The sequence below is a fragment of the Felis catus genome, chromosome A3 (assembly GCF_018350175.1).
Source record: "Felis catus isolate Fca126 chromosome A3, F.catus_Fca126_mat1.0, whole genome shotgun sequence".
Taxonomy (NCBI): domain Eukaryota; kingdom Metazoa; phylum Chordata; class Mammalia; order Carnivora; family Felidae; genus Felis; species Felis catus.
The window spans coordinates 118252973-118267767 of record NC_058370.1 but is presented as its reverse complement, the minus strand read 5'-3'; the positions used below and the strand labels follow the sequence as shown (position 1 = coordinate 118267767).

Sequence of the window (14795 nt, the reverse complement as noted above, 5' to 3'; positions counted from 1 at the left end):
CTTGGAGCCTGGAGCCTGCTTCGGATTCTGTGTCTCTCCCTCTCTCTGCCCCTTCCATACTCATGCTCTATATCTTTCTCTGTCTCTCAATAATAAATGTTAAAAAAAAATTTTTTTCCCTAAAGGAAAAAAAAAAAAAGCAACGTGGATGAAACATGGCTGCCAAAGAAGCACCGCACACCCCTGGGTTCAGGAGACCTCATGGGCAGCAAAAACTGTTCAAAAAAGACCACTAAAAAGGGATTAGCTATTTTCTGTTAGGTTTTAGTACCGGGTTCCCACTGATTCGACCCCAAAGTGAAGCAAGTTCAGTGAAAAAACTGATATATCAGCATATATTTACTTGTGAGTCTTTGCAAGCACAGCTTGGAGGTCTGATAACAATCTCAATCTGTACAATATCCGTGCAGTACAGGGCCAACCAGTATGTACTTCTTAGCTGTGCAATGGTAAGGATGACAGGGACAGTGCTCTGTCTCCTGATTATCATCCCAGTGTCATGAACGGTCTGTAAAAGATGGCTTCGTTGTGGAAAACTACAAAACTGGATGTAAAAGTAAAATGCAAACTTGTTTCGTTAAATCCATCTCCACTGAAATCGAGAAATTGCTCTGTGGTTGAGAGTAAGAGTCAAATCACCTTTTATGGAAATATTTGAATACATCAAGGTTTCTGTTGGGTCTTATGGATCTGGACAGAACATCTCCCCTTTTCCTTTTATATTTTCCTCATCCTCTTCTTGCAACGCTGGTTGAAAACAGGGGAGGACCCCATGAGGCTATCAGTGGAGTGGGAACCGTAGCTGCTGTCTGAGTCATCGGGGCTCTGGGGGATTCCAGCTTCACTCATCCCGGACATGGGCTCCTCGAAGACATCACTGCCCAGCACACCATGCCCAGAGACGTTGCCTTCTTCACTCTCTTGAGGCTCCATTTTCACATGGGCCAGATTCCAAAGAGGGGAAGCATTTACCTCCGTGCCTAGCAATGGAAGAACACACAACTAGTAGTAAGCCAAGGCTGGAACACAGCAAAACAAATATTTTACCCAGGGCGGCCTTTAAGCTCCGTTTGTACTCTGATTCTGCCTGGCTGGAGAATATGGTTATCTTCTGTTCAAAAAGCTACCAGCTCCAGGGGTGCCTGGGTGGTGGCTTAGTCAGTTAAGTGGCTGACTCTTAATTTTGGCTCAGGTCATAATCTCATGATTTGTGGGTTCGAGCCCCACATTGAGCCTGCTTAGGATTCTCTCTCTCCCTCTCTCTATCCCTCCCCAATCACCTTCTAGCTCTCTCTCTCTCTCTCAAAAATAAAAATTAAAAAACTACCAATTCTGAATATTTTCCTTTCCACTTCCTCTACTCTCCTTTACCCCACCTCACCCACCCTCCCATTTTCCCTAAACCAGGGAAGTAAAACTACACAGGTACAAAGATTCCCTGTCTCATGGCCCAAAGGCAGGCACAACCATGGTTTCTTGTTCAGGTATTGTTTCTTCTTTCCTTCCTTCTATAAAGCTGTCCTATTTTCCTGCCTTTTGAGTCCCTGGTCCTCTCTCATATTATGAACTTCATGATCACTACAAAATGCTGGCAGCAGTTCCCAGAATGCTGAAAAGAGACACGGTTCCTAAGTCTGCAACAATTTCTCTTCGGCCCTCCTGTCTGTGTTCTAGCAACACTGTTTGTGGTTATTACTTCTTCCATGGTGAAAGGTTCTCTGCTCAACACTTAAAACGATGTGGCCTAATTCTGTTTAGGATTTGTGCATTGATGAAATGGCCATTTATATTTGTAAAAAAAAAAAAAAAAAAAAAACAACACTGAGTATCTCGACTAATTTGCAATCTACCTAACTTAAGAATTGCTCATCCTGGTTCCTAAGGTGATCACAGAGTCTGGAAGAAGAAGCAGGCACCTCTAACTGGATAGCCCTATTTCTTTTTTTTATCTTTTTTATTTTTTCAACGTTTATTTATTTTTTGGGGGACAGAGAGAGACAGAGCATGAACGGGGGAGGGGCAGAGAGAGAAGGAGACACAGAATCAGAAAACAGGCTCCAGGCTCTGAGCCATCAGCCCAGAGCCTGACGCGGGGCTCGAACTCACGGACCGTGAGATCATGACCTGGCTGAAGTCGGACACTTAACCGACTGCGCCACCCAGGCGCCCCTGGATAGCCCTATTTCAATCCCTTTCAGCTACAATTTATTGGGAGCACTCTAGCAAGGAAGCCCAACTATTCAAACAGCCTTGAGCAATTAACATTCCTCTATTTAATCTGGAAGTTGTCTAATGAGTAGAAGCATCAGGAAAAAACAGTACAGCATACTAAGTGATAAAGGGGGCATCTGCCCACCCATATGGGTCAGCTAAATTAACTCTGGCAATCAATAGGATAACACATACTGAATCTATATCCTAACTTGGAATGATTTTAAATAATGCCTGTACAGTTGTGTTAGTCCTCCCTTCACTGATTACAAAGAAAAGAATGTTGGTATCACTAGATCAATGAGGCTGTATTTGTTTTTAGACTTTCCAATCTCCTGCCACCCACACTTTTTTTTCCTCTCATCTCCAGAGTTTGATTCCAAAATGCAGAGTGCTGAGATTGGCAGATCTCCCAGAATCAGAGTCGGTTGATTTCTCTTACTTGAAGCCTGTGGCGAAGCCTCGACCTCCAGGTTAGATGGGAAGCGCTCACTCTGAGCCCCGAGGACTCCCATGGGCAGTGACTGGTCTCCAGAAGTAAGGTCAGCCTCCAGCTCCTCACTGACGGGGAAGGTGATGTCACTTACAGGTTCTTCCTTGATCTTTACAGGTTTAGTGTCCTCTGTGGCCTTCTCAGGATTGACAATCCTTTCATACTCCTCAGATAGTTGCTTACTAATCTGTTGGCAAGCAAGAGTCATTTTTCCAAAGGAATGTTAAAAGCAAGGTGGATAGTCAGCTTGTGGCATCCCATGGAAAAAACAACATCATGTGAATATGAATAAAGCAACCACTGCCAATGGAAGGAAATTTTTTTAATTTTTTTTTTTTTTTTTTTTTTGAGCATAGTTGGCACATGGAAGGAATTTGTGTAAGGTGTTTGCATTTGTAAATGACAGAGACATGTAAGGAAAAGTTGTTTGCAGAGACTTTGTGTGTCATTAATTAAGCTACACAAAGGCAAAAGAGGCTTTGTTAGAGATAAATCAGAATGGGGACAAAAGATTATATTTTTGTCTGTAAAAACTGTTGACATATGCACCCTAGGTGGATAATGAATGGTGCAGGAAATCTGAATCGCTTAGCAAAGACTTTTTTGTTGGGTGTTAAAAAGTCCTTATCATATTTTAGATTTGGGAAAAACAAAACAGTGAACAAATGACTTAAGGCCACATAGGTTAAAGAGATTAGGTATTTCTGGTTCTAACCCAAAATGGTATCTCTGCCCCCTCTTCTACCCTTGGGCAGTATCATCTCATTCTGTTTGGTTCTGTTTTTCATAGCACTTAACGCCAGCTAAAATTGTTTTGATCATTATTTATTTACTTGTTTTTGTTTCCCTCTCAAGAATACAAGCTGAAAGAACTTGTTCACTGTTGTATCCCACAGTGCCTGACTCAAAATAGGACTCAATAAATATCTGTTGAATAAAGCATGCTAACCACATTCTCTCAGACTCTACATACCCGTGTATAATTTCTTCCAGAGGAAGTGTGATCAATAAATGGAGCCACTCATTGGCTAAAGAAGGCCCCTGGCTCTGGCCAGGTCAGTGATGAGGCTGATGGAACACAGCCAGGGCCAGGAGGAGAGTATGTCAAGTCCACTCTGTTCCAAGACCCTGTACCCTGCTCTCTAGGGTAAGTGTTGTGGGATCCTGCTAACACCCCTACATTACACACTTTTACCCACTTCTCATGGGGTCACCTCACCTGTAGCATGTAACTGTGATAGTCCTTGATGCGGTGCTGCCAGAACTTCTGGAGGGAGAGCACACTGCCAATGCCCACTTCATGGAATACTTGCTCCATAACGTCAGGGAAAGGAGTCTGCCCCAGCCGGGCCTCCCGATCCACAGCAAAGCGCAGCAACTTGGTGAATTTAAGGCAGTACTCGTGTGCCACATCAGTGAGGGTCTCCAGGACACTTTCATTAGCACACTCAAAGCCTGCGTGGGCCAGGATTGTGGCCACTGCCTGGTAAAGGAGCTGCCGACAGGAGTGCCAGCTGAGTTCCGTCACAGGTTCCCCCTTCCCACTGAAAGGGGACACATGGCAATGTTATCAGTGCTCTCGCACAGGGGTCACCTGTCCTGTTTCCCTAGGAGTTTTATAATTTCGGTCAAGCCGCTGGCCCAGCTTTCTAGGGGATTCTATGCAGATTACAGAGCCCAGTTTCATCTTGCTGCGGCCAGCGCAGGTCTCAACAACTCACAGTCATCTCTGAGCTCCTCCAAGTACACAAAGCTTTAATAGGCAATACATGTCTATAACAAACAATATAAAAGAGTGTCAGGTAAATAGGAAGCTTCCTTTTACCATCTTGATATTGATCATTTGTAGGAGATAATAAAATTTAACACTAGAGCTGAGATACTGCTCAGTGGTGCTCTAGTTATTTCCCCACAACAGTTTCCTCATATGCTGGGTGATAAATGGACTTTCAGAAATTCTCAGTCCCAATTAGGAGATTCTTCTACAACTAAAATAGACCATTTGTGAAACTGGGAAAGCAACTCAATTTTATAAAAACAATTTAAAATACATACAGTCTCCAAAGCATTTTTATCCTACCCTGTGTAAAGAAATGGGTAGGGTCCCTATTATTCCCATTTGGCAGGTGAGGAAATTGAGGTTCAGAGGGGCTGACCTGCCAGAAGTTGTACAGGTATTATCAAGAGGTTGAGCTTCTAACTTCAGGTCCTACGTTCTTCATAATACTGTGCTTGCTTTGGCAGCATATAGAATATGTTCTTCATAATACACCATTTTGTCCTAATCACTGCTGTAGAAATCTTTTTTAAATTAAATTAAATTAAATTAAATTAAATTAAATTAAATTAAATTAAATTAAGTAATTGTCTGAGAGAGAGCGAGCGAGAGAGAGAGCGAGAGCACGAGTGAGGGAGAAGGGCAGGGGGAGAAAGAGAGAATACCAAGCAGCCTACACACTTAGCATGGAGCCCAATGCGGGGCTCGATCCCACGACTCTAGGATCATGACCTGAGTCAAAATCCAGGGTCAGATGCTTCACCCACTGAGCCACCCAGGCACCCCTGTAGAGATCTTAATCTGAAAAAAAAAAAAAAAAAACAACTTAAAAAAGCTGCCTGGTCTCCTAAAAATAACTTCTAGCAAACTTCTAATTACTCAGAAAAATATAAAATTCCTATCTTCTGTCTCCCTCTGACAAAGGAAGTAAATGGATAAAGTAAGGTACATACTTGGCATGTGTCCCCATGTGCTGTACAAGGGGGCTTGAGGAGCTATCCACCCACTTTACTATCATCTGCTCAGAAGCAACTACTGCAATCCACATAATAGCTGGAAAATAAAACCAACTGCGAAATAACTTTTCATTTACTATTTCCACCATCATTTCCCATGGCCAGGCTCCCTAGGCCAAAAGCTAAAGGCTCAGAAGTACCTAATAAATAGCTAAACCAGTATTGCTTTATTTGAGTAATGCATGGACTTATTTCAAAGGACAATAATTTTTTTAGCACCCCCATAGCTGATGCAAATTATTTCTGTTAAACAGTTTCTTAAGTATGTATAAAACAAACTAGTTATAAGCTTCTGATGGTTACAGCTCTTCCTAACAATTAAAATCAGAAGTTTGAGATTGGAAGAACAAATATTATTAAAATGCCTATACTACGCTAAGCAAACTACACATTTAATGCAATCTCTATCAAAATACCACCAGCATTTTTCACAGAGCTAGAACAAAATCATTCTAAAATCCTAAAAAAGACCCTCAATAGCCAAAGCAATCTTCAAAAAGAAAAGCAAAGCCAAGCCAGAGGATCACAATTCCAGACTTCAAGTTATATTACAAAGATGTAGCGATGAAGACAGTATGGTACTGGCACAAAAATGGAAACAGAGATCAATGGAACTGAACAGAAAACCCAGAAATGGATCCACAACTAGATGGTCAACGAATCTTTGACAAAACATGAAAGCATATCCAATGGAAAAAAAGACAGTGTCTTCAACAAATGGTGTTGGGAAAACTGGACCACTTTCTTACACCATATACAAAAATAAATTCAAAATGGATGAAAAGACCTAACTGTGAGACAGGAAACCATCAAAATCCTAGGGGAGAACACAGGCAGTATAACATCTTTGACATTGGCCGTAGCAACTTCTTAATAGATACGTCTCCTGAGGCAAAGAAACAAAAGCAAAAATAAACTATTGGGACATCAGCAAGATAAAAAGCTGCTGTACAACAACAAGAAACAACAAAACTAAAAGGCAACCTTCAGACTGGGAGAATATTTCAGAATATTGCATATTTGCAAATGACATCTGATAAAGGGTTAGTATCCATCCAAAATCTATATAAAGAACTTATAAAACTCAACACCCAAAAACCAAACAACCCAGTTAAAAATCGGCAGAGGACATGAATAGACATTTTTCCCAAGAAGACATACAGATGGCTAACAGACACATGAAAAGATGCTCAACGTCAGTCATCATCAGGGAAATACAAATCAAAAGTACAATGAGATATCACCTCACACCTGTCAGAACGGCTAAAATTAACAACACAGAAAACAAGAGATGTTGGCGAGGATACGGAGAAAAGGGAACACTCTTAACACTGTTGATGGGAACGCAAACTGGTGCAGCCTGCTTTGGAAGATAGTATAGAGGTTCCTCAGTAAGTTAAAAATAGAATTACCCTACGACCTAGCAATTGCACTACTAGGTATTTACCCAAAGGATACAAAAATACTGATTTGAAGAGTTAAAAGGATACATGCACCCTGATGTTTATAGCAGAATTATCAACAATAGCCAAATTATGGAAAGAGCCCAAATGTCCATCGACTGAGGAATGGATAAAGAAGACATATATATATTATATTATATATAATATATAATATATACACATAATATATATGTATATAATACATATATATACTATATATCTATATATATATACATATATATATACGATATATCTATAGTAGACTATTTCTCAGCCATAAAAAATGAAATCTTGCCATTTGCAATGACATGAATAGTACTAGAGAGTATTATGCTGAGTAAAAGAGGTCACAAATACCGTATGATTTCACTCATATGTGGAGTTTACGAAACATATAGATGAATATAGGGGAAAAAAAGAGAGGCAAACCAGAAAACAGACTCTTAACTATGGAGAACAAACTGAGGGTTGCTGGAGGAGAGATGGGCAGGGGGATGGGTTAAATGGGTGATGGGTATTAAGCAGGGCACTTGTGACGAGCACGGGGTGTTGTATGTAAGTGATGAATCACTAAATCCTACACCTGAAACTAATATTACCCTGTATGTTAACTAACTGGAATTTAAATAAAAACTTGAGGGATACCTGGGTGGTTAGTCGGTTAGGCGTCTGACTTTGGCTCAGGTCATGATCTCACGGTTCGTGAGTTCAAGACCCACATTGGGCTCTGGGCTAACAGCTGGGAGCCTGATCCTACTTCGGATTTTGTGTGTCCCTCTCTCTCTGCCTCTCTCTGCTCATACTCTGTCTCTCTCTCAAAACTAAATAAATATTTAAAAATTAAAAAAAAAAAAAAACTTGAAAAAGAAAAAAAAAATTAGAAGTTTTACACACAACTACAGAATTCTAAATAATAGCATCGGGCACCTGAGTGGTTCAGTCAGTTGAACATCCGAGTCTTGATTTCAGGTCAGGTCATGGTCTCAGGGGATTGAGTCCTGCATCAGGCTCTGTGCTGAGTGTGGAGCCTGTGTGAGATTCTCTATCTCTTTCTCTCTCCCTTTGCCCCACCCCCCTACTCTCTCTCTCTCTCTCTCACTCTCTAAATTAAAAAAAAATTTTTAAGTTAAAAATAAGTAACAGCATCAATTTAATAGGATGAACAACATAATTTTGTTAAAGCTAAACTGCCTTTGGGGCGCCTGGGTGGCGCAGTCGGTTAAGCGTCCGACTTCAGCCAGGTCACGATCTCGCGGTCCGTGAGTTCGAGCCCCACGTCAGGCTCTGGGCTGATGGCTCGGAGCCTGGAGCCTGTTTCCGATTCTGTGTCTCCCTCTCTCTCTGCCCCTCCCCCGTTCATGCTCTGTCTCTCACTGTCCCAAAAATAAATAAACGTTGAAAAAAAAAAATTAAAAAAAAAAAAAAAAAAAAGCTAAACTGCCTTCAAAATGTCAATAGGGTACTGATCACCACAGAGCAAGTTTTCTTGTGCCATGCATGTAATGACACAGTTTTCACTATTCCTAGGACTTTAGAACCTTCGATTATACAGTGCCCCAGGACATCATCTGGTCTCCATCTGGCCCAACTGCAACCCTTACTTATTAAGCCTATTTCTGTTCTTTTCTCATTAATTTGGGACAATTAAAATAGTAGTAACTATTATCATCAATAAGCACATGCAATGAGTAATATGCAGTATTATTTATGGGGTTGGTTTTTTTTTTTTTGGCTGAACACATATTTAACCTGAATCTAATCTCGAGGTAATAATCAGCAAATCCAGTGAGTGGGACATTCTATATTCTAAATGACCTGAACCCTTAAAAAAGATTTATATTGTTTTTTTTTTTTTTTTTTTAAAGAGGAAGCTATTCTGGTTTAAAAGACACTAAACAACCAAAGGCAGGGGCGCCTGGGTGGCTTGGTCGGTTAAGCGTCCGACTTCGGCTCAGGTCATGATCTCACGGCCCGTGAGTTCAAGCCCCGTGTCGGGCTCTGTGCTGACCGCTCAGAGCCTGCAGCCTGTTTCAGATTCTGTGTCTCCCTCTGTCTCTGCCCCTCCCCTGTTCATGCTCTGTCTCTCTTTGTCTCAAAAATAAATAAACGTTGAAAAAAAATTTTTTTTTAAAAATAAAAAAAAAATTAAAAAAAACAACCAAAGGCAATGCATGAATCTTTGTTAGGTTCTGGATTAGGGAAAAATATATCTACAAAAGGTATTTTGGAGAACTGGAGTAATCTAAACTGGGCTTATATTATTTACTTAGTGTTCATTTGCTTTGGTGTGATAATAGTATTGAAATCACATAGGAAATTTTCCTTATTCTTAGGATAAGGTGAAGAATTTAGAGGTGAAAGAATGCTTAAGAATTAAGGGTTAAAATATTGGGATATGTGCAGCTTTAAAATATTTGACAAAAAAAGTGTGTATGTGTATATGTTATATATATATTTATGTGTGTATGCACACTTATACATATGTGAGAGAAAATAAATGTAGCAAAATGTTAACAATTGGTAAATCCTGGTAAGGAGTATTTGGGCATTTTTTGTACTATTTAAAATTTTTTTCATGTTTATTTATATTTGAGAGAGGGAGACAGTCAGAGTGTGAGTGGGGGAGGGGCAGAGGGAGAGGGAGACACAGAATCTGAAGCAGGCTCCAGGCTCTGTGCTGACAGCACAGAGTCTGCTGTGGGGTTCAAACCCACAAACAATGAGATCATGACCTGAGCCGAAGTCGGATGCTTAACCAACTGACCTACCCAGGCGCCCCTCCTGTACTATTGTTTAAACTTTTCTTTGGTCTGACAAACTTCAAAATGAAAACAAAAAGTAATTATTTCGCGCCAAATGCAAACTTACACACTGAAACCTAGTAGTAGCATTAGGTTATAAGGCAGTCATTCAGAGTTCTTGGAATAGGGCTTCTCAAACTTAAATATACACACGAATCTTCTGGAGATCTTGTTAAAATGAAGATTCTGATTCAGCAGGCTATGTAGGCCCTGAGATTCTGAACTTCTAACAAGCTCCCAGGTGATGTTGATGCTGTTAGTCTCCGCCCAGGTTTTGAACAACAAGGATCAAGAACATTTTTATATTATTTCTTAAATGATGTTATCAAAATGAAAATACAGTTGATCCATGAACAATGTGGGAGTTAGGGGTGCCAACCCCCCTGCCCCCGCCATGAAGTAGAGAATCTGCATATAGCTTTGACTCCCCCAAAAGTTAATGATTAATGGTTTACTTTTTTTTTTATATTTATTTATTAACTTCTTTTTAGTAATCTCTATACCCAACACAGAGTTCAAACTCACGACCCTGAGATCAAGAGTCACATGCTCTTCTGACTAGGCCAGCCAGGCACCCCAATGACTAACAGCCTGCTATTAACTGGAAGCCTTAGTGATAACATAGAGTCAATTAACACATATTTTGTATACGTATTATATACTATGTTCTTACAATAAAGTAAGCTACAGAAAAGAAAATGTTACTAAGAAAACCATAAGGAAGAGAAAATACACCTACAGTACTGTTCTGTAAAAAACATCTGCATGTAAGTGGGCCTGCACAGTTCAAACTGGTGTTGTTCAAGGGTCAACTGTACACAATTTAAACATCTTACATAAAACTTAATGGATTCCTGAGAATATGAGAATAAGTCCATGAACCTAAATTTTAAGACACCGAGCTAAATCCATAATATACATTTTAAATGAAATAGAAAGACTACACTCTGTGGATTGTGAGGCCATGGCTTCTTTCACATACCGGGGGAGTTCCTTGCTCCTAGCAAAGTGGCTGGTATAGAATAAGCACTCAATAAATATTTGTTACCTCAAAAATAAAAGATGCAGGGGAGGCTGTGTGGCTCAGTCGGTTAAACTCAAATTCTTGAATTCGAGCCCCGTTGTCGGGCTCTGTACACTGACTGCACAAAGCCTACCTGGGATTCTCTCTCTGTTCCTCCCCTGCGTGTGCTCTGTCTTTCTCAAAATAAATAAATAAATAAACTTAAAAAAAATAAATAAAAGATACAGATTCTGGATTTGAAGATCAGTTCAAGCCTTAGACTTCCTACTAATTACCTGAGCAACTTTGGCCATGTCAATTACTCTTATCCTCAGTTTCTTCACAGGGATGTTATTACATGCTGAACAGTGTTGTGAAGATGTTTCGAGAAAAGTAAGATAGAGCAAAGCCTTGTCTTACCGATAAAAGTCACTCTCTGGATCACTGTGCCGAATCTGGAATGGTGCATTGGGATTCTTACAGTCTAAAGGCAGGAGGTCATCAGGAAGAGGAGGTGACCCAGGGCAAGAGGGAAGAGGTTCATTCTCTTCAGTCTTTACACCTTCTGTCTGCTGCTGACTCTGGGCCTGAGCTGTGGCAATGAGGTTGCGCAGACGTCGGTTGTGCTGGATCAGCTGAATGGTATGGATGGTGAGGCTGCATGGCTCTGAGGGGATGTCCAGCATAGTGGGGGGCTTGGGCTTATTGGCTGAGGGTTGATGCAGGGGTGGGTCATGGACTTCCACAAGACGGAACTCCCGTGGGAGCAAATCAAAGGAACTCCTGTTGGTCTGGCTTGATGAGATTGGTATCTCTCCCCAGTATCTCAACATTTTGGAATAAGAAAGAACTTTCACGTTAAATGTAGTGATAACCGAAAGCAGTGTTCTTAAATCTTAAATCTCTTATAGGCTTCTGTAGTAGAAAAATATGAAGTCTGGCCAGTTATTGACATAAAAAGTAGGCTGTTCAACACGACTTAGAATATGTCAGTGTCAGCAACGCTGTAGGACCAAAGACGTTCTCCCTGAAGAAATTAAGAGAGATACAACTGTTAGATGCCAGTCACCACAGTCACACACAATGACAATTCCTACTGGACTGAGCCATAGGTGGCATTTGGGTCATTAGGAGACTAACAGCTGCAATAGTATTGGGAGCTCTAGTGTCCGTGTTTTCCATCTCACCCCACTAACTCATTACTAGAACTATCATCGTGCCCAATCTTGAGCAATTTGCAAGGCAAGATACTTAAATGACACCTGGAATATTTCTCAGAGTATCTTGACACATCTGTCCTGAATCAGTAGGAGAAAAGGGAGTAAAGATAGGAAGAGGTGGTTCTTATTCTGTGTATGTCAAAAACATGAGCAATATTTCAATGGATCCTGGTGGAAAAATTTATTGACCAGTAATCTAAATGGTCTTAGGCACTGAACTTCTGACATACATAGGGAAGAGTCTGAGTGATTTCTGCTGCCTCCTTATTGGCATCCCTTACTCCAGTCTCTCCTTTTGTCTAATCTATTCTCCAGTGCTGCTAGACTTACTCTTATTACAACTCAGATCTAATGGCTTCTCATTGCCTATTGGAAAAAGTCAGCCAGAATTCTTTGGTCTACCATTGATCAAAATTTGCAATCTGACTTCAACCCACCTTTCCAGATTCATTGCCCATATGTCTCTTTAAGTTGAACAAATGTTTACCAAATGCCACGCATTATGGAAGAAGACAAAGACCACTGCCAGATCCCCGACCTGAGGTGAAGGAGAGAAATATAAACAGACCATTTTGATATAAAGATGTGCAGAAAGGGCTGCTCTAGAGACACAGACCTGGTGCAGTGGAATAACAAAGAGGGAGCTTCCTGGAGGAAATTACTACCCTAGTTCTAACATCATTCTACTCAGTTTCTTGAGAATGCCATGTATTTCCACAAATTGACCCTTTAAGTTGTGATCTGCCAGAAATGCCCTGCCACCCACTACATTCTTGGCAGACTTTTATTCATTCTTAAGTATAGGTTAAGTTACCACTCCCCATCATCTCCCCAGTAAATCTCCCTTTATTATATTCTCACAGCACTTCTGGTGTTTCCATCACAGCATTTAGGCATGGATTTAAACTAGTACTTATCTCAATCAATTTTATTCTTTCATCTATCTCCCACAACCATGATCTTTGTACCGTGTCTGGCACACAGTATACCCGGCATTTAGTGAGCGCTTACTATGTGCCAGGCTTTGCCTTTCTTGTTTGATTCGGTTTTCCCAACTACCTCAGTTTTTAAGGGTGGAAGCTAAGGCCCACTGTCTTTCCCAATATCACAAATGACCGAGGGAGACAATCCAGATAGTCAGGCTCTTAACCACTACACTATGCAGTCTCAATAACTGGTTTTGGAAAACAAACAAAAGAATGAACAAAGAAACGGATCAATGAGGGGACACACAAAAAATCGCCCTCTTCCTTAATTTCACCGAAAAGAGGACGAAGAACAGGCACCAAGCTCAAGGAACGTCCAGGTCCCTCGGGGCTCCTCGGTCACGGTCAGCAGGCACAGGCGCCAATCACAGGATCCTGGGGTCTCCTGATGCCCGGAGCAGCCGGGAGACGAGGAGGTCTGGACCTGGACGGAGGCACTATTCACTGCCGCTTCGCAGGAGTTGGGCTGCGCGACAATACGACTCGGAAAGGCCCGAGGCGAGGGTCGCGCCAGGCCCGGAAGACTGGCTTTCGGATTAGTGGTCCCAGGCTGCCGGAAGCGCTTCTGCTCAATCTGGCTGTGCCACAGGAAGTTATTACTATCCGGTTGCAACCTCTAAAGATGTCCCCGTGCTGACAGCTCCTCGGCCGCCTTTTACTGTTTTGTTTTTTGTTTTTTGTTTTTGTTTTTCTTATTATGACCTGCCCTTGATATTCATCTCTTCGTAACTTGGCAGGTGGTGAAGGAACAAATCCGCCATCGGGGTTCAGAGAAGCCACCGGGAGCTGGGAGGAGCGAGGCGTGGAGAGGAACCTAGAGACCGAAGGGGGAGGTTTCCCAGGAACAGATTCCGAGACCGCACCCGATTGAGGATGGCCGATAGCTCCTCTAAGTCCGAGCCTCAGGCTTTGCAAGAGCTCAATGACGATTTCAAGAAACCAACCCTGCCGGTGCCCCCGGCTGTGCGGGGCAGGGCCCCCGCCACCAGTCCTTCAGACCCTGAGGAGGTGAAGAAGGAAGGGCCCACGGCGCTGCTAGACCCCGATTCCGTGGAGCCTGACGTCCCGCCAGTGCGGCCGGACAGCGGGGACACCCGGAGTCCACCGGAGGAGCAGCCGCGGCCGCCCACAGCGGCTCCATCCCCTGGCGGTCCGGCCCGGGCTCCCCCATACCGAGAGCCGCCGTGGGGCGGCCCCGCCACGGCCCCCTACAGCCTAGAGACACTGAAGAGCGGCACCATCCTTGGCACCTGGAGCTTGAAAGGGACAAGCTACTGCCTTTTCGGGAGGCTGTCTAGCTGCGACGTGTGCCTGGAGCACCCTTCGGTGTCTCGGTACCACGCCGTGCTGCAGCACAGGGTGTCCGGCCTCGAAGGAGAATGCGACGGCCACGGGCCTGGCTTCTACCTTTACGATCTGGGAAGCACCCATGGCACTTTTCTTAACAAAACCCGCATCCCACCCCGCACCTATTGTCGCGTCCACGTCGGGCATGTTCTTCGCTTTGGAGGTAGCACCCGGCTGTTTCTTCTTCAGGTAAGTAGAAAAACCTAGGACTGAAATCTCCGGAGCGCACCGGTCTGGGTTCCAGAGCTCCTTAAGCTTTCGCGGAGGAAGGAGATTCTCCCAGTAAGCGATTACAAAAGTGGGAGAATCTGGCCCTTTCCAGGCCTCTGTACACATTGCCGTATTTTTTTTTTTTTATTTTACTTTAATGTTTATTTATTTTTGCGAGAGAGCGAGAGCTTGAGCAGGGGAGGAGCATAGAGAGAGGGAGACACAGACTCCGAAGCAGGCTCCAGGCTCCGAGCTGTCAGCACACAGCCCCACGCGGGACCCGAAGCCA

At 42.6% G+C, this 14795-nt stretch overlaps 2 protein-coding genes across 6 annotated transcripts in view; one reads left to right on the top strand and one right to left on the bottom strand.

The window, feature by feature from the left end:
• Positions 1-321: 321 nt before the first annotated feature.
• SUPT7L (SPT7 like, STAGA complex subunit gamma) lies at positions 322-13497 on the bottom strand. 5 transcript variants are annotated; one of them, XM_023252003.2, is made up of 6 exons: positions 13197-13497; positions 12401-12501; positions 11164-11770; positions 3924-4248; positions 2654-2891; positions 322-980 (listed from the first exon to the last, which is right to left on the bottom strand). In XM_023252003.2, exons 3-6 carry the CDS (start codon positions 11574-11576, stop codon positions 718-720), a joined length of 1239 nt encoding a protein of 412 aa, XP_023107771.1. In that variant the 5' UTR covers positions 11577-11770; positions 12401-12501; positions 13197-13497; the 3' UTR covers positions 322-717. The 5 variants fall into 5 exon arrangements, with proteins under 5 accessions (XP_023107771.1, XP_006930458.1, XP_006930459.1 ...); XM_006930396.4 differs by having other exon boundaries at positions 13225-13497; XM_006930397.4 differs by having other exon boundaries at positions 13250-13497.
• A 117-nt stretch (positions 13498-13614) lies between these two features.
• Positions 13615-14795, top strand: part of SLC4A1AP (solute carrier family 4 member 1 adaptor protein) — a 29397-nt gene continuing 28216 nt past the window's right edge. Inside the window, exon 1 of the mRNA XM_011281288.4 lies at positions 13615-14485. Within this exon, the coding sequence (XP_011279590.3) occupies positions 13823-14485 (663 nt within the window). The 5' untranslated portion in view covers positions 13615-13822. The remainder of the gene's footprint in view (positions 14486-14795) is intronic.